General features: G+C 45.7%; 1 protein-coding gene across 7 annotated transcripts in view; it reads left to right on the top strand.

Annotated features, from left to right (window-relative positions):
• Window positions 1-1,895: 1,895 nt before the first annotated feature.
• arhgap32b (Rho GTPase activating protein 32b) overlaps window positions 1,896-19,677 on the top strand; it is a 69,539-nt gene continuing 51,757 nt past the window's right edge. For 4 of the 7 annotated variants that reach the window (XM_047329208.1, XM_047329204.1, XM_047329203.1 and 1 more), the window contains exons 1-3: window positions 8,917-8,957; window positions 9,098-9,207; window positions 18,366-18,637. In XM_047329208.1, the coding sequence (XP_047185164.1) occupies window positions 18,537-18,637 (101 nt within the window). In that variant the 5' untranslated portion in view covers window positions 8,917-8,957; window positions 9,098-9,207; window positions 18,366-18,536. Of the gene's footprint in view, window positions 2,373-8,916; window positions 8,958-9,097; window positions 9,208-18,365; window positions 18,638-19,677 lie in introns of those variants that run through there. The other 3 variants (XM_047329200.1, XM_035625797.2, XM_035625793.2) reach the window with 3 other exon arrangements.

Genomic DNA, 19,677 nt, shown 5'->3' with positions numbered 1-19,677 from the left:
ACCAGATTTTGGGGGGCAAATCTAATATCACAAACTCTAACATATACATATATAACTGATTTGAGTGATTTTTACTTAAAGGGTAACAGATTGGACTTGTTAGATATTTGTACCAGTTATTACATCTGTAATTTAGATCTCAAAGAAAAAGCTTCTGTTTCGACCTCAGAACTAAATGTGAGGAGTCTTCAGCTCTGATAAAACTGCTCCGACCAACGGAGTGAAGCTCGAGCAGCTGAATAGATTAAGTAGGAAAGATATTGTAACATTCTTATGTGAAGAATGTGCTTTGTCAGTATTGAGGGATACTTCCTCTTTGATCAAGATTATAGTTAGAGCTGAACCATCTCTTAGTGATGCTGCTATAGGCCCAGACTGCTGGGGGAACTCCCATCATGCATCTCTCTCTCTACCATGTATTTACATTACGTGTCACTAACTCTGTGTTCTCTCTCTCTCCTAGTGTATCTCTGACTCCAGAGCTGCAGGATCCAAACCTGTCATTATTATTATTATTATTATTATTATTATTATTATTATTTACAACATGGCATCTATTAGTGCCATTATTATTTCTCTAATTATAAGTATAAGTCAGGTAGAGATTAAAGCAGCGGTTATACAACTGTTTTCTCTCAGTCCCAGCAGATGTTCTGGTTCTGTTAGACAGAGTTTTTTCTGTCCAAAGTCTCAGAGCTGCTCATTGCGGAACTGTTGTCTTTATCTGTAATATTGTTGAGATCATATATGTTGTGATTTGTCGCTATACAAATAAAAATTGATTGATTGATCTTTGCCCTGACAACATGCCTGAAGGACAGTAAACATCAGAGGATGGTTCACTGTTTCTCCAACAGGCGGTATATGAATGATTGAGCTGGTTTTGCTTTCCGTAATCGTTCCTCCAGCTCATACTGGACATTAGGAGACTCCAGTCTTCTCCTTTACTTTCTGTCCTGCTCCGACTGCAGCTTTTTGATCAGAGAACCTGAATAACTTGTGTGTGATGGTCCTCTGAGTCACTGGTGCTGCACTGGACCGTCGTCTGAGACACTTGTGCTGCACTGGACCGTCGTCTGAGTCACTGGTGCTGCACTGGACTGTCGTCTGAGACACTGGTGCTGCACTGGACCGTCCTCTGAGACACTGGACCGTCGTCTGAGTCACTGGTGCTGCATTGGACTGTCGTCTGAGACACTGGTGCTGCACTGGACCGTCCTCTGAGACACTGGACCGTCCCCTGTGACACTGGTGCTGCACTGGACCGTCGTCTGAGACACTGGTGCTGCACTGGACCGTCCTCTGAGACACTGGACCGTCGTATGAGACACTTGTGCTGCACTGGACCGTCCTCTGTGACAGAGGTCACTCTGCCTCTGTACAGTATCTGTTTGCAGCTCAAACTCCTCTCACATGTTAATGACACTAACAGTGTGGACTCTGCTGTATTTAGGTCAACTAACAATTCTGTTGTGGGTCAAAATGAACAGAGTTTGTAGGAGTGGAGTTAAAACTTTTACATCCCATCATGTTAAACACGACTACACAGGATCGATGTCTGTTGTATCTGGACGGTTCCTGACAGACTACAGCCTTGTTTTTATTTCATCAAACACCTCCAGCTCTGGTTTGTCAGTTCATATTGAAGGTTGTGATGGCTGGTCACTGCATCAGCTGTAGTTAATGCAGTCAACATTAGTTGACCATCTTCATAAATATATTTTGTATTTATTGTAAGTAGATGTAATATTGTTTTATGTCGCAGCATTGTCAGGAGACAAATGCTCATGAGTCATTTTAAAGTAAGTCTTTAATGAAATACGTTCTCCCTCCTGTTCTCTGGTAGTGAGTTGGCCGTGTGTCATATTTCCGACGGCCCGTGAAGGCGGCCCACAGAGAGCCGCTCCTCCGCTCCAGTCGGTCCCAGTCAGAGGACCGAGCCCCGCGGTGCGACTCTCTGTCCCGGACAAAGAAGAAGAACCGACCCGCGACCCAGAGACAGACTGGCTCAGTCAGGAGGAAGTTCAGAGAGTGAGTGAATCCGCTGAGCGACGGTGGGCTGTGTCGGGTTGTACCCCCCGGGTGAGACCAGAGAACAGCAGAGAGAGAGAGAGAGAGAGAGTGAGAGAGAGAGCGAGCACGCTGGTGTCCCGGAGGAGCCTCATCTTCTTCAGGCTGCTGAACCACCGGAGCCTCGTCCTTCCTCCCGGACACCGAGTGGACCGTCTCTCACATACTTGGTGTCTGCGATGAGGACGGAACCGACGGCACCGACCAGCGGCGAGGCGCCAGACGGAGACAGCGAAAGCTAGGCTCATCCCGGCCACCGTCGGCGGTCAGCGACCCCCGCGGCCCCCGCCACAAAGACACAGGTACTGCAACTTTACTGCTCGCCCGTGGGCTCCGGACCCGTGGGCTCCAGACCCGTGGGCTCCGGACCCGTGGGCTCGGCCCTCTGTCCCGCTCCCGTTGGACCACGTCGGGCAGAGCTGAGACCGCGTTTAGGGACCAGACGGTGTCGATTGTCTGGCGGCAGTCGGCGCGCGTGTGTATTGTGTGTGTGTGTGTGTGTGTGTGTGTGTGTGTGTGTGTGTGTGTGTGGGGAGGGAGCGACAGTCCGTCTCCTGGAATTTTATTCAGGTTTATTAAATGGTCCATTTCTCTCTCTCACACACACACACACACACACACACACACACACAGCAGTCTCGTGCTCATGTGTGAACATCAACTGCCCTCGAACGCGGTCACGTGACCTGCTGTGACCACGACCACAAGTCCGTGTGTGAGCTACAGACCAGTCGAATGTGTAGTAGAGATGTGTTGGATCTGATGATGATGATGATGTTATCATGTTGGATCGGGGGATGATGAGGATGATGATGATGTAGTTTTCAGCACCGTGTGGTTCACGGTGATGAAAAGTGACCGCGTGGGTCTCGAAGCTGTGGTGATGACGTCACGTCTGCTGACTGAACGGTCCCTCAACTTTCTCTTCTTCACTGAGACACGTGTCTGCTGTGTGAGTGGACACAGACACGCTGACTCCACCAGAATCTCTCTCTTTTCAATGATTCCATTGGAAATGCTGATTCAGATATAATCAACAGGGTCTGAGAGCTACCCACTGCCTCATCCCAGTCCCTGAATCCCACAATGAATCATATGGATCATGTAGATCATGTGTATGATATGGATCATATGGATCATGTGAATGATATGGATCATGTGTATGATATGGATCATATGGATCATGCACATCATGTGTATGATATGGATCATTTGTATGATATGGATCATGTGTATGATATGGATCATGTGTATGATATGGATCATATGGATCATGCACATCATGTGTATGATATGGATCATGTGTATGATATGGATCATATGGATCATGCACATCATGCACATCCAAAGTAGCTACACCACAAAGTGTACCCAGCGAAACACTGAGATCATAGTTTTCTCAGGAGGACCAAGTGTTAAATATCAGTCCTCGTCACCATGTGACAGTATCGGTTGGAGCAGTTCAAGTGGTGTCTTGTTCGTGTTTTGCCGTCAGGGTCACGGTTCAGCGAGGTCTGTCTTCAAGGAGAGAACATGTCTGCTCCAGTCAGCTTTTCTATTGTGTGAAGCTAATTCTTATATCTTCTCTGCATCGGTTCAACCCTGCTCACATTCCTGGCTTGTCAGTGCTTGATGTTCACTTCAGCCAGTGTGATACAGTTTCTCTCTTCTCATAGGCTTCATCGTAATATTATCGTAGTGTCTGGTGTCATTAGGTCAGACATGTACGACCACAGAGCAAAGTGGTTTCTAATCTGAAGGAGAGATTTACACAGGGAGTGGTCACAGTGGACTGACCTGTTCTCTGATTCTTTCTGATGGAATCTGATCTGAGACCAGTGGGACGCTGGTCGTTATGAATGTGAGACCAGTCATATAATGTTCAGGCAGTTATCGTGTCAGTGATACGTCGTTGTTCTGCATCAGGACATCAGTAGACATGAGCATCAGGGGGTCAGAGACTCTCGTCCACTTCTTTCATCAGTTCTTCTTCAAGCCATCCTTCACGCACACTGATGCTGCAACTACACTGACGATAAGTATTGTGTTCTTAGCTGATGATTTGTGCCCACTGTTCATATGTCAGATTAAAACCATTTAACATATCCAAGGTACTAGATGTGAGCAAAAGAGCGGAGCTCATGCTGCTGCTGTTCCAGGATTGGACGTCCAGCTGCAGCTGCAGGAACAACACGCTGTGCGGTGTTATAGATAAGACTGAATCCCTTCAGATTTACTGCCATGGTAACTTCAGGATTAGCCATATCTCAACAGATAGACGGGACGAGTATTTGTACTTGTAAATCTTGGAGACTGCAGCACATTTGTCACACAAGCGACGCTGTCGGAGTCTGAGCTGAGGTTTTATCTAGAGGTCACGTAAAGTAAACCTGACGAAGCAGCCTGAATTTCCACTTTACATTCTATTACGTTTGGAGGGGAGTAATAACTACATATAATGCCACCAGCTGGTTGAAGTTTAGTGAATTGTCTGCAGTGGAATTTGGTTCAGACATTCATGTCTCAGGGTGAGTTGGATTGTGTATGTTTGTGTAAATGTGATGGCCTGAGAACAGAGGCACCAGGCCTGAGAAACAGGATGTTGCCTATGTATGCAACATGTGAACTGTCCCATTAGAATAGTCAGATTCCAAAGGTTGAAATGTGAAACTATATTTGGGAATAAGATACAGTCAGAGCTTAACTTGTTCCTAAATTTTGCCGGCCGTGATGTGGTCACGGTCCCAGGCTGCGGGTCCCGATGCGACCTCACTGCTGGCTCGACAGTTTTGCTTGGGATTTTCTAATATTTCCGTTTTGTGTGTCGACCTGCCGCTCCGTGGTTGTTGCGCCGGGTGTGTGGTGATTTCTTCCAGTAAACAGTCTGTCGTCATCTTTCTTTCACAACAGGGAGTTGACTCTGCATCACCTAAAGATTAGACTTATTCTGTTCACATGCTAATGAATGGCCTCAAATCTCCCCTATAATAAAGCTTCATCTTGATGTGCTTTCAGATCATGCCACATCTGTACATTTGTCTGGACGAGGTGAATCAGTTTTATCCAATAAAAAGGAATAGAACCACTTCTTATTGGCAGGACTACCATGTGAAGTGTGCATTTAAATTCACCACGGTGTGTTGCCTTACTGTTCTCTTCCTCCTGTTATGCAACCAACTGGTTTCTTTTGTTTCCTTGTTGTGTACATGGAACCTCCGTCGCTCTCAAAGGTCTCCTTGTTTGTCTCCGTCCTCGGCGGCAGCGCACAAAGCCAGACGTGACCTCTGACCCGCAGACTTGGATACTGACGCATTTTGCGGGGCCGAGCGTCCATTGTGAGGCCCTTCCGCATGTTCATTAACTATGCACAATGCATACGCTGCTGTCCTTGGGCCTTGTCCCACAGAGACACACACTCTCCGTCCTCAGTGTGAAAACGCACCTCGCTCCGAGCTCGGTGACGGCGCAGGCCTCCCAGGATGCCGTGACATTCCCAGAGGAGATTCCATTCCCCCGTAAACAATCCTGGCATTGACACAGCCGCTGATTCGAGAGTTGCCAGGGTTTTCCCACAATGGACCAGCGGAGGATAATGAGATCAGGAGTCCTCATTCAGGACTTTGTTGGCAGCAAGTTGTGTGAAACTTCTTGGAAAGGTTGATAGAAGCCATGAAGCTGAGAGTTGAACTTGCTGTTGAATTGCAACAGATCGTTGTGACAAGATGCTGAACGCATCCAGAGAGCACTGGAAGGTTCCGGAGCTCAGAGATTTGTCTCTGGAGGTTTTCTGTGAGAAGAGTTGCTGGAGTGATGTGATGATGAAACTGTGGTCTTTCCAGTCTGGGCTGGGCTCGCATGTAACTGGCCAATGCAGCGACTTGCTGGATGACGTCATTTTTAATTTCCTCAATAAGTTGAACTGGAGCCGATTTTTTTTTTTTGTCGCATAACGCTGCATCGTTTTGGATGAGGACCCTTGTTGCCTCCCCTGCTTCGTCAGCACACCTTTCCCTTTCTAATGTGTGAAGAGGGCTGCGTCATCCCACCGGAATGAACGTCTGCCTGAACGCAGATAAACACAAACACGACCGATCCACAGGCGACATCTGGTCAGCACCGAACAGAGGCAGCAGAGAGAAACATGTGAATGAAACGAAAAGACACAGTTTAAGTGACATACTTGAGAAATTCATTCTTACATGATTGGTTTTGTTGTCTGTGTAGCGGTGGTCAGCCAGTCGAGTGCTGCGCTGGGCAGTTTGTAGACGGACACGTCAGATGACGTGATAACAGGCACTGAGTGAAGCGTCACTGTCTCATGTACCAAAGGTTGTGAGTTTGAAGCCTCCCCCTGACACATATTCATATCTTTTCTTCTGACATGTTTAAGTCCCAGTCCATCCCTGCAGGAAGGCGACGAGAGAGAACATCTGTTCAAAATAAGAAATGCTGTTACTTAAAGAAGTTGACGTGACTTCACGTCGACGTCGCATTTTAATGCGTTTCATTCATGCTGCATATAGTCACTTTTAATGCTTCCATTCTTAAAGGGGCAGTACGCGAGTTTGGAGAAAGCTTGTTTCTCTCGTCGTTGTTGTTGGCGGACGGTGAGGAAATATGAGCTGATTTTTACAAAACGTGTATTGCTTGAGAATCGCGTACTGCCCCTTTAAGTGACTTGTATGTTAGTTTTTTCAGTAAGTCATGATTAATTATCACAGACAATGTTTTAAATAAATTCTATTGGAGTTTGCAAGCAAAGGACATGTCTGACAGCATGTTCACGTGGGTGGGCGATTAAAAAAACATTTCACATGCCAAAGGGCGGCCCTGCAAACAAAGCGTTGGAACCACAGGATCAGAAGGTTAGTGGAGAAGCAGCTGAGTTAAGAGAAGCCCTTTTGAATTCTTTTTTTGACATTAGGCACAACTAATAAAAAAAATACCTGTAGCCGACAATCCAGCAACTTTTCAAGAAGTGCAACAGAATAACGAGGAAGCTCACTTGAGATCCTTGGTCATAAAAAGTGCGTACAGTAATCCAGGCTCCAGATTGAAACATGTCATGCGCCTTACTTTCACATATTGACAAATCAAGATGTGGCTCTTCTCTGTGATCAAACATCTTTTGTTCTTTAAGTATTCTTTCAGATATGTTTCTGGTTGGCTGCTGTAACCAGACATGGCCGACCTGTCGGGTTCTTCATGAGGACCTCAGGGTTCTTTGTGGTGTTTTTAAAATTGCTTTTATTGAAACACAAAAATGTAAAGTGTTAAACCTGAACATGTTTGTTTGGTTCGTACCTTCACAGAGTCACATGTCGAGTCTGAGACTCGATCCTGAGTGAATATACGTGTTAGTCTTGGTTCAGAGGAGATTTGTCCTCGTCATGTCATCTGCCCATGTGTCTGTATTTAGCTCCTCCTGTTTTCTCTCTGTAGCCTGATTTCATGTTTTCCAGGACGAGCTCTTGTGGTCCAGGATGCTTCAAAGCCCTGGGGGGCCCTACAGCAGAGTTATCTACTGGGTCACAATAGTTTGTTCACTGAGCGTTGGTGGGCCTCCCACTTTCAACCCCCCGTCCTTCCTCATTCCAATAATTAGGTTGATGGGTGTCATGTTGTCTGGGTGCATTAAGGTCAAGGTCATCTATGGTGTTAAAACTAGACGCCCGTCAGTATCTTATTGGTTCAAACTATGAATCTTGACTTATTCTCAGTCAGTGTCCTGCTACAGAACATTGACTTACTAACTTACTTCCGATGCCAGTATAGAAAATGCGTTCGATACTGACGAAAATGTCGGATCGGTGAGTAGACAAATGTGTTAACTGATCCAACGCCGTGACTTTAAAGTAGTTTCCCACAGTTCTTTGCTCCGAAACAGCAGTTGCACTGTTCTGTCACTGACGAGTACTGTTTTTAGAGCGAGAAAGAAGAAATGATGTCCGGTAGTGTAGCGTTAGACAGAACAGAGAACATGTCACTCTGAAGAGTCCCACAAACGTATCGTTGATTTACACCATTGCTGTGAAAGATTCAGACTAAAGGTTTTTATTACTACAGTTTTTAAAAAGAATGGTTAATTGATCCTATATTTATTGAGTTTTTTTAAAGTTGCTGTTGCTGCTGTTTGATACTGTTACTGTTAAAACGACAGTGATGGCAACCATCACTAACATACAGGGTTAGTTACATACAGCCGTTGAAATATGTTATATAGGTTCTTTTTTCTTCAAATGCACTGGTATCGGCCGATACTCGGAGTCCAGGTATCTCCATCCTGATGGGGTCATATCCCACATGATGAATAGTGTTCTCTTCTCTGTCTTTGTCTGGATCATATTTCCTCCCCCTGCTCGACACACCCCCGTTCCTCACAACACATGAGAACTAACACCAGCGGGAGAGGGCGACATGAACTGGACTACAGAACGATACGTGATTAACGTGTAGGTTTCACTGCACAGCAGCTGTTCTTCACAGTTTTCAGTCGTCCGAACAGGAAGTTATTGCAGACTCTTCTTTTTTTATCAACATCCCGCTGGTGTTCTTTTATTTGTCGGCCTAACACAAATTCAGACACACTGTGTACTGATTTAGATGTCTTTCACCATGGCAATGGTCAAAACATCAAGGTATTCAGGTCAGCGTTAATAAATAAATAATATTCCTGACATTAACACTGGGTGATGTTAAATCTAAGATGAATTTGGGGGACTTTTCTTGTGTTCTTTCCTAGATACTGTTATAAAATGTTAATCAAAAAAGAACTTTGAACTCAAATTCTTCTCTGAACTGAGACCTAGTTTTGGATTCCAGGCGTTGTCCCTGATGTTGTCTTCACTGAGATCCTGCTCTGCTCCTCCTCTCCTGGAAGGCGTTTTGTAAGTGTGAGACATATCCAGTGCCCCACAACCAGTGCAGTCTCCCTCTGCTGGTCATTTGAGAAAATAGTTTAGGCTTAAATGCACTTGCATTGGCTTCACTGTCCAGAGCCAGTGACTTTGTCCATTGTTCTCTACAGTCTATCTGCTCGAGGGCACTTTGATGACTGAACGACACACTGACTGCAGAGCTGGTGGTGATACCCAACACCTTCCCGTGGAAGACGCACTCAGTATTCATCTTACAAAGGTGAGCTGAATTAACAAGGTCACTCTGCTGACATCCAGTCTCCGGAGGACGACGACAGACCACTTGAGGCATCTGACGACGGGCACGACGAGGCCGTGTTTTAAAAGAGCTGTCACACATGGGATGGCGAGCGGCCGCCTGGCCCACTCCAGTGGGCTGAGGCGGGGTGAACATCAATATGGAATCCTGGCCTAATCTAAAATTCCCCATTCCAATTATGTGGGACTGTAGTTCATTTATCAGATGATAAATACACCCTGAGATTAGAAGCTCCAGTTAAAGTTTAATGTTGTTTTCACCAATGCCTCCATTTTAAAGCATGCTGCTGGGTGTGGCCCTTGTACTCAACTGCCGCTGTAAGAGAACAACAAAAGATGCTCATGTCACTGGGATGCCAAGCAGACTGCCTGGTCATGGCCTAATTCCTGCAAAGCTCCAAATTACCTCATGAATATGCACTGCTGAAGGAATTAGGGTCATCGCTGCCTGTCAGTCCGATCAATATCATGCTGGTTAGGGTCAGCTGCAGTGGGAACCCTTCAGAACAGCACGGTTCTGTTCCTCTGTTCCCCTCCGGCTTGTGGTACCATGAGATTACAAACGTGTAGATGTGTTCGTCAGTGAACTGAACGAACCAGCAGTTCTTGCATCAGCGTAAGCATCAGTAATAAGATGTGTCAGGAGCTAATACTCCTATGACCTGCAACTCAGCCTGTGGATACAGCCGTGTTATAGTCCAGAAGTGAGATGTGCACATCCCATAAAACAAACTGGTTCTGAACCAAGGAAATAGGGAGAGAGAAAGAGGGACAGATGGACAGAAAGAACACTACACGATTTTAAGCCCGATTTCCCATTCGCAGACAAATTCTGGAGCTGCAGCAAATCGGAGAAAAATCTGTGTTGTATTTAGGGGGGTCATGGACATAAATCTCTGGATTTACCCTTTAAACCTGTGCTGTGTGTGTGGTGAAGCCCAAACTTTTGGATTCAGTCTTTGGAAGTTGCCACGCAGACAGAGGGGAGGATCTCATTTGAGACATAATAACACATTTTAATGTCCCTTGTGAATTGACTAACTCAATGAAAATAACAAAGTACAGATCTGGAGTAACAACTCATGCACCGTGGAAATGCAGAATAATAAGTTTCTGATAAGTCTTTCAGGCACAAAGACGTCACCAACAGATGGAAAGATGACTCACTGTGACACTGTTGTGTCTGTACACATTAGTTTTTATTTCTCTCTGATTTAATGAGCCTCGTTTTGTGCATATTTCACACTTGTCTCTATTTTTGAATCGCTGCTGGTCTGGAATGTGAAGTCATAACTCTGCAGTCTCACACTCACAAGTGCGTTTTGTTGCTATTCAAACTTTTTCAAGTTCTTTTGAAACTTATGTGCGGACTTTGGTTCTTGTTCACGAGGCCTGAGCTTCGGGTGGCGCCACGCAGCACATTGATACATTTGAACGAACTGTTAATTGAACTTGTTCTTCAAATAGAGCATTTACTAATAAGAATTTCTACTAATGCATAGACTCTGTCAGATGACCCTCACATTTAATTATTTTAAATAACGTCCTTCCTCTTCCTCTCTCCTGCCTGTGTGTATATCGTAGAGCGCTGAAATCTCATCTGGCTTTTATCTGAATATGATTCATGTGTGAATCACATCATAGATGGCAGCCTACGGTTGACTAACTGAGCTACTTTGTCTGGTGTTTATTGTTCATGTCTTTGGTAAATCAAATGAACTGTCTGCGATTAATGGACTAAATAGCAGCAAGCACTCTGGATTTGATCGTTTCTGGTGTGAAAGCCTGATTCGAGCCGACCCGGCCTCATTAATCAGAGCGGTGGAGAAGGTGATGAAGACGAGCGTCCCGTCGCTGGGCCGCGGGTTTGTGGGTGCGTGTCTTCCTGTTGTTGCGGACGCCGTCGGAGATCATTGACAGGAGAGATGCCACATTTGGTCAGAGGATTAGTTTCCAGTGTTTGTCACTGGGGGCTGCTCACCTTCGTGGCCCTCCTCTCCACACACTGTGACTGCGACACACTTGTCACTCAGGCAGAAATATTCCATGGCAGGTCATTAATAAGGAAATCTGAAGCCCTCGCGTCACTGAGGTCAGCTCTCTCCTGTCTGTTCTTTTCTGTCAGAGCCAAGTGATTAGAATGTGCAGCTGCTGCCAAGTCCGCACTGAAATTAAAATGTTAGTTTCCAGTAAAGCTGTGGATGTAGGATGATACGTCTCTGCCTGGGTATTTAAAAGTGCAGAAACAAAAACAGCTCTGGTACTTTTACTGTCACTTGGTTAGTCTTACAACCATGAGGTAACTGAAGAGCTGAATGAGTCGTTAACAGGGAGTTCTAATATTTGCTTTGTGGGTGCGGACGTCTGTAGCTTCCCCCTTCATTTATTCGGCTTTTGATGAAACTTCGTTTGTTCTCTCACTGTTTACTTTCATGACTGAATTATTAATAGATTTATATTCCTCATGATCCCAACCCTGAGGTGCTGTCGCTGTAACAAACAGGTGAAAGCTGCTTTTTAGTGACTTCTACGTCTTTTCTACTGATCTGCAGTTCGGCATTCCTCTTGTTGGGTCTGATTCGAGCAGCTTCACCTGCTGACCATCATCACCTCCACTGAGGAGGGGCTGTCTCCGCCCCTGTCCGTTGGGCGGTTGGTTGATTCTGGGCCTTGTTGGACGTACTGAGGGCTGTTAAGCTGAGTTTACGACTTGTTTGCTGTCTTGTGGTCGGGAGCCTTGCAGTCCATGTGAGTTCACGCTACACAACTGCCTGACGACAGAGGGTCACACACTAGACCAGGGGCCTCAATCTCGCGGCCCGCGGGCCAATTGAGGCCCACAGGATGATATTTTGTGGCCCCGTACTTGACATCAAAGTTTAGTATTAGTGCGGCCCGCGCGTTGTTGTCAAACGCACATTTTTGCTGAGTCGGTGCACGTCCCGCCCTGCCACACTTTTTTATCACTTATGGGCTACCATAGAGTACCTTATGGTGAGTAACTTTCGTAGAATTGAATGGCGCCGCCATCTTGTTGAATACTTGATGCGGCCCAGCCTGACCCAGACTTTACCTCCAGCGGCCCCCAGGTAAGTTGAGTTTGAGGTGACTGTTCATCTGTGACATCATGCTCACTTGACACCTTTTTATGTCACACCACATCCTGGGCTCTGATAGGCTGAGGGGTGGTTGCTGACTGCATAGGGATCGGTGATCACTATGTGAGTGATTGAGCTCCGATTGGCTCAGTTCTCGGGGTTTTGTCGGCAACTGGAAAACTTGTCGGCGACTGTAAAATGGTGTAGTGTGACCAAGGCTTCATGTTACACAGTGCAGGAACAGGCATTGAGGGCACAGAGTGGAAATGAAGGAGGCACTGTCCTCCCTGGTCAGTGGACCATCACGATGGATTTGAAGCTGTAAATTTAAGGTGAAACAGTTGCATCATTTAGCTTCAACTGTAACGTCCCCATCGAACCCCGAATGTTCAGGCCTTTACATGTACGCTCCTCATTAGACTGGACACATGGTCCAGCAGGAACTGGGGACATGCAGGAATCAGACGCCTGATGTATTTACTATGGCTGTGCTGTATTTGAATGGAAAACGCATTTAGATCTGAAAAAGAAATCTCAAGGGGATTGACCAGAATGGCCCAAAAATGGAACAGCTCTGTGGAAATCCTCTTAGCTGTGCAGATGGACAGTCTGCCTGTCGGTGGCAGCGTCACAAGTTATACAAAGGCCTAGATTTGTGTAATAAGTGTTACAATAATATCCACATTTGCCTTCAGAAACTATTCTGCTTTAGAACCTGAGATTATATTGACAGTAAACAGGATCCTCTCCTGGTTATCGTACTGGTGTCAGCTGATTTAACACAGAGGTGTGTCACTGGTGAGGTAACTGTCAGATAACTAATAATAATAAGGCTAGTGTCATGCACCCTTTAGTCATCAAACATAGAAACCTGTCAACATCCAGGTCACGGTATCGATTCACCTTACATCCCAGTGACCACAGTCGACCACAGTTGTTTAAATGCAGCTCAAGTTAAGGAGTGGAAAAATCCATCCCCTCCATTTAGTGTCTTTTTACAAATGGTATTTGTTTTTAAATGAATGAGGTTTTGCCTCAAAAACATTTTTCCACTGCCAATTGCCAAGCTGCTCCTTTTTTTTCCAAGCACAGTACTAAGTATCCCCACTATTGTGCGACTGCATGAGAGGAGCAGAAGCAGTGGAAAGGCTGAACATACGTGTGTAGGTGGCAGGTGAGGTCTCACACCAAGAAGTCAGTACCAGTACCCAGTGGTAGCCCTGTCAGAATTTCACTCTCTCTTTAGGATTAACACTTGTCATCACTACTGTACTGCTTGCACAGTTCATACTGTAATCTTTAGAGCCCAGCCGATATGGAGTTTATAATATTTCTGATACTGATACATTGGCGGATGATCTTTCAGTGACTCCTAAAATGTTATTATCAAACCTTTATGGACTCGAATTAGTCCCTGTCTCTCTATTTCGATATATTCCGTTACCTCTCACCAACATTCACTCTCAGGTAATGAGTTATTTTATTTTTGCCTGAATCGTTTTTTGTTTAGTGCCCAACACTATTTAAAAGACCGATAAATAACCATTAGAGTTCATATGCATGTACTTGCATGTCATTTCTGCCTCTGCAACCAGCTAATTTTTTAATGTGGTAATTTAGAGACTATTCTCATAAGCGCGTTGACCCCGCGGGGGGCGTTGTGAGGGTGCACCGTGTCAGATTTGTGTCTGCTAATTATCAAGACAAGTTTTAGTGCTCAGCTCAAGAGCTTTTAAATCCGCTCCAAGGTCATTCATCTCTCATCTCTTCTTCACCTGTGTGCTGCATTAGATTCTGTCCACTTAAATACATTTTATAAAAGGCCAAGTCACTCGTAACTTCATTTTCTTTTTCACCTGGGAGGGGGATGGGGGGTCGACAATCAACTGTAACTTTCCAAGGGATCAGGCCTGTTTGTTTTGGGGGTGAACTGAAGAGAGGAGGTTCTATAATATTTTATGATCAGGTCACTCAGGTAATCTCGTAGTCTCATGGTAATCTAACTGTCGTTCGTTGGATACAAAACCTTCATGAAGTTCTTTGACCTCACTGAAAGTCTCCGACATGTTTAGAACAACCAAGTATGTACAGATTGATAGAACACCCACTGTGCCCGGTTGGTATTTTGATCCTCCATGTCATGCTTCACAGTGGAGTGATGCATTTCCCCTTCCCACTGTGGATATTTGTATATTCCTCTGTTTCATTTCGGCAGCTCCCTTCTCTCTTTCCTCTTCAATAATGAAAAATGTTCAAATCTTAGAATCTTAGCAGAAGAATTCCGTCTCCATCCTGTACACTAGTCCTGACGTCAAGTGGTTTGACTCCAGATTTTTCCTGGCAGCATCACATCTCCGTGCTGCCTGTGAGATTAGCTCTCCTGATGCTAACCCAAATGTAGTCTGGTTCATCAAATCCTCTGCCTCATCTCATGAGACCCGAGCACATGCCAGTGTATTAAACGGGCTTATGTGGCTGACGGGGCTTCTCTAATCGTACTCACAGAACGGCCTTCACAGAGGAAGTTGATCCTTTTCTAATCATACACTAACTATCGTTTTGTTGTTTGTGGTGTGAAAGTTCTGCAGGACCAGAGCAATGGATGGTAGAAGCTACGGCTCTTCTCTTGGCTTCACGTCGGAGTGGTTGGCGGTGTCTCATGAATCAGTAGCTGTTGTTTTGTGTTTAACATGTTCATTCACACACGCTCTGCCGACTGTACACCAACAATGTCAGTGATTGGCTTCACATGGTCTTATTCTTCATGTCCCAGTTCCTCATCAAAGACACATTGTGGAGAACCGCACCATCCTCCGTGTTGTTTCCAGTTTCTCTGAGTAGTGCAGTGTAGTCGTGAACAAGATGATAGTGATTGGCTCTCGCCTCCCTGTCGCCTCACTCATCTGTCCTCTGTAGTGTAGCTCAGCAGGTCTCACTCACAATGACCGTCCAGGCCTTTAAAGCCCTGTTTTTGTGTGTGTGTGTGTGTGTGTGTGTGTGTGTGATTGGAGCCGTTCAAACATGGAATCACAAAGCTTGGGACGCTTGTGCGTGTGTGTGGTGGCACACCCGCTAAACCACAGATCCATCACAGGCCAGAATTCTACTACGAAGATATTGTCACGTGACTCAGTTAAAGTTCATAACAAGTTTATTTATTGTGAATTATCCATGAATGGTTTAGTTGGTGTCTGTAGCTCTTCAGTGTTGGATAACTGTGATACAGTAGTATATAGACAGTGCAGTGATGAACAGCGCAGGATTGAGAGCTGCATGGTGAGTTGCCACAGTTGACTGAATGAAGCAGACGCACAGATTGCTAATCGCTGTACTCTGTCGGCAAACGACGGTTGGCCCATTGTTTTGAGAGTTAAACTAAATGGACATTGAGTCGCGAAGCAGGAACAGTGATGGTAAAATCACCCAGTAGAGCTGCAACCTTCAGACCACTCAGTCCACAGAAAGTTGATAAGCAGCTATTTTGATAATCAATGAACCATTTGAACCCTTTTCATGCACCATCCACAATAATACCTGTTTATAGACTAAATGTATCCATGAAAGAATTGGCTGATGAAGCTGCATCACTTTCCATTTGTTCCGTGGGACTTGACTGTGACACAGAATGAAATGTCGATGAATGAATACCAATTTTAATCAAAAGCCTTATAGTGATATTTGACCAGTGACAGTAGAAGGCCTAGAGTTAGGAAAGGTCATCATCAGAGGTCATGCACCATCTGTTGTTTGGGTCCAGTGACATCAGGGACTGAGACCAAAGATGGAGGAGAAACTATTCATGTACAATGCTGAAAGAAATAATGGACTGGAAGAGACGATGTAAATGACCTTTGCCTTCCCAGTATTGATTTCACGTGAAGGATCATGTGTGTGTTTACTGGACACGACGCTGCAGGACTTCAGAGCTGCACTTTACTGAGGGAGTTGAACATGAGATTGAATCTGCTGGGACAGGCGATGTTGGGTCGCTTCTATGCAATATTGATTTAGGCGTTTGATTCAGGTTTGTTTTTTTAGCTTTCTTTTTTAGTCAACGAAAATAAGATATTTTAGTCAAGTTTTCATCATGAAGTCTATCTTTCCTTCTAACGGTAACAGATGTTGCTCTTGTTTGTTGTGGTCTAAGTAGTTGATACCAGTTATTAACAGTGTCCACGTCAATACAACAGATTGATTCTCCTCAGTTAATCCAGCCGTTGTTCCCTCACTGTCATTCTTACTCATCTGGCATCTGTATGTGTCTGTGTCGCTCTTCATATAGTTCTGTTCACATTAGCTTGAATCTTTTGTTAAACGTCAGTGTGCTGCAGTGCCTGCGTGTGTTTGTGCTTTATCCCAGCAGCCATGCATATTTAAACTTTTAACAATTGCGGGCCGTCTAAGAGCTGGAGTTTAATTTCAACATGAAGCCCGTGTCCTCACCTTTTTCCCGCCTTCAGAGCTCAGGTCACACCAATCTCTTCTCTTGTTCATGGTCGATGACACCATGTGCGTTCGTTCGATCAATACTGTTTTGGTTGGAATCGATGAGCTCTCTATCTGAGCTCAAGCCACAGAAGTTGATGATCGTGGACAGTCCGGACGTCTGCATAATCATCTGCCGCAGACAATCTGGGGTCAAAAGAAGGTTTGTGATCGGTCCAGAGCGAGTCTTAATCACTCATCATTCATTCTGGAGCAGAGATCACTGAAGCTCTTTGAGTTCAATATTTCCCTCAACATGAAAGATTAGAGGCGTTGCTCGTACATCACAAGATCGGAATCTTGGACTGGATAAATAAATAGCTTTCACTATATGTTATGAAACCCTATATGTATGTCCAACTTTGTACAACATTACATGTATGTTACCCATGATGCTGATGTTTGCCCCGGAGGTAGAAGCATCTGCTTCAGTGTGGCCCACGAGCATCCTGTCTTCCCACGCTTCCTCCTCCTGCGCCGCTCTCCCACCCTCCCCTCATCTCTCCGCTATTTGCGTCATCGTCCTGGGATTACAGCTCACAGCCACCGACTTCTCTCTCCTCCACCGGTCCTGTTGTCAGTTTGGAATTGAACTGGGCGGTTGTCCTGTAGTGGGTCGCGTTGTGGCAAGATTGAGCACTGTGTCTTTAATCACAGTCAATGGAGGAAGTATGGAACAACATAGACGGATGTATGTGTTTTATAGAAAGCAGTATGCGTACAGAAACACCAGGACGATGTTTGAGAACTTCAGAACACGAGCTAACTAGTTAGCAGAATGTTCTCCTTGAAAGACAGTGAGTGACTTTATCACAGTGTCAAGTAGTTAGACAGGACATGAACATCAGGAATGAAATAATTAGTTGATTCATCATATTGTTGACTGAATTTTGATTATTTGTTTGAAATTATAATTTGTCAAAAAATCAAGACAAAGCAGATCAATCGGTAATAAAAACTGCCTAACGTGGTTTTCTTGCTCGAGCTCGAACGTTCACATCTTGTTTTGATCTTCTGCCTGCAGGAGTTTTGCTTTTTTAAAGGGCGAGGAAGTCGGTCAGTCAGGAGAAATGTACGGTCGAGCGCAGAGATTGGAAATGAAACAGTCGCAGGGAAAAGTTCGAGAAGGCATTTGAGATGGAAAAATGACTTCTGCTAAGTTTGTCTCTTTCTGGAATGAAAGCAACAACACTGCATTGTTCTAGTGTACACCACCTTCTCATTACCGTGTCTCCAGAAAGGGATGTGGGGATTTAAATCTGACCACGGTTTGTTCTGAGGATGAAAACCCATGGACAGTTGATGTACTTGAATGTGTCAACACAGATTACAGTACGGAACATTAGACTGGGCCACTGAGTGTGTCCAGAGGACGGACTGTTGGAATGTGTTCACAATGAGCTGAAATCCTGCCTCAGCATGACTTGTTTGATCTACACTCACAATTAATGATTTTTTTTTCTCCTCCCCCTCTTCTCTCATCCTTATCCCACACCAATCTTCCTGCTCATTTCATTTTTTTCCATTTTCACCACAGTCCCACATTCCTCTCTCTCCGCTTTTATCCCTCGTCATCCTCCTCTTGCCTCTACATGTGATTCGTCTTGCTCCCTCCTGATCTACCTCTTCACACTCTCCCTCCCTCCCTCCCTCCTCCCCCTCCCTCTCTGCTGCTCTGGCAGGCTGCTCGTTGCAGTGAGTCAGTATCATGGAGGCAGGCGGCGGGGCTGCCGCAGCGGTGGGGAGTGCAGCTGCAGCACTAGGACTGCTGGGAGCCACAGCCACGTCCAGCCATGACATCTTAGACAGGTAAGCCTGGTGCTCACCGCACTAGTGTGTGTGTGTGTGTGTGTGTGTGTGTGTGTGTGTGTGTGTGTGTGTGTGTGTGTGTGTGTGTGTGTGTGTGTGTGTGTGTGTGTGTGTGTGTGTGTGTGTGTGTGTGTGTGTGTGTGTGTGTGTGTGTGTGTGTGTGTGTGTGTGTGTGTGTGTGTGTGTGTGTGTGGAGGAAGGACCACACCTTAGGTTGTGGCATGATACGCTTGTTAGTTTGTTTATAGTTCTAGTAGGGGGCATGGAGAGTGTGTGTGTGTGTGTGTGTGTGTGTGCAGTCTTCTCATGCTGCCGTTGCATGTGTGTTTCATTACGCTGTATGTGAAGCCTCTGCACCGGTTTTGACGGTTGGAGGATCTGGTTTGTGGTCCCATCAGTGTCAGTGTAGCGTGTGTGTGTGTGTGTTTATGTGTGTGTTGATGACAGAAGTGTGTGTGGAGGGTGTTACTTGGCTTCCTCAATGCCTCAAGGAGAAATGACACCAGGGAATGCGCATGCAGAGGAGGAGGGGGAGGCATCGGTAGACGTGCCAGAGCTATAGCTGAGCCGATAGGGTGAGTTTGCACAGTCACCACCCCACCCCCCAGTTAACCTCCACCCACACCCCATCAGTCCATAGCAACTAGGTGACCGCCACCGCTGGAAACCCCTCACTCAGGTTTCCTCTGCTCCAACTACCACCTCCTCCACAGCCGAGTTACGTCATTGCTCCAGCTGTACACCCACATGCACCGTCGTCGAACACACACACACACAAGCACACGCACACGCACACACACAGAGTGCTGTGTATCCAGTACACATGCAGGCGATAAACGCACACACAACAAACAAACAGCCATTAATCTTCTTTGTTATGGTGTCGCTGCACGTTCCACCCGTGCACGATGAGTTCTATCACCAGCAGGCAGGAGCTGTTGGGATGTCACCCATCTCCTCTAAATTACACTTGTGACACTCTCTGCCAACGAGGCCGAGCTAATCTCCAACACGTCCCGGGAATCTCCTCTGACACACGG

This window comes from Scophthalmus maximus, chromosome 2 (genome assembly GCF_022379125.1).
Source record: "Scophthalmus maximus strain ysfricsl-2021 chromosome 2, ASM2237912v1, whole genome shotgun sequence".
NCBI classification, from domain to species: Eukaryota; Metazoa; Chordata; class Actinopteri; order Pleuronectiformes; family Scophthalmidae; genus Scophthalmus; species Scophthalmus maximus.
The sequence above is the reverse complement of the archived record's forward strand: the minus strand, read 5'-3'. Positions and strand labels throughout refer to the sequence as shown.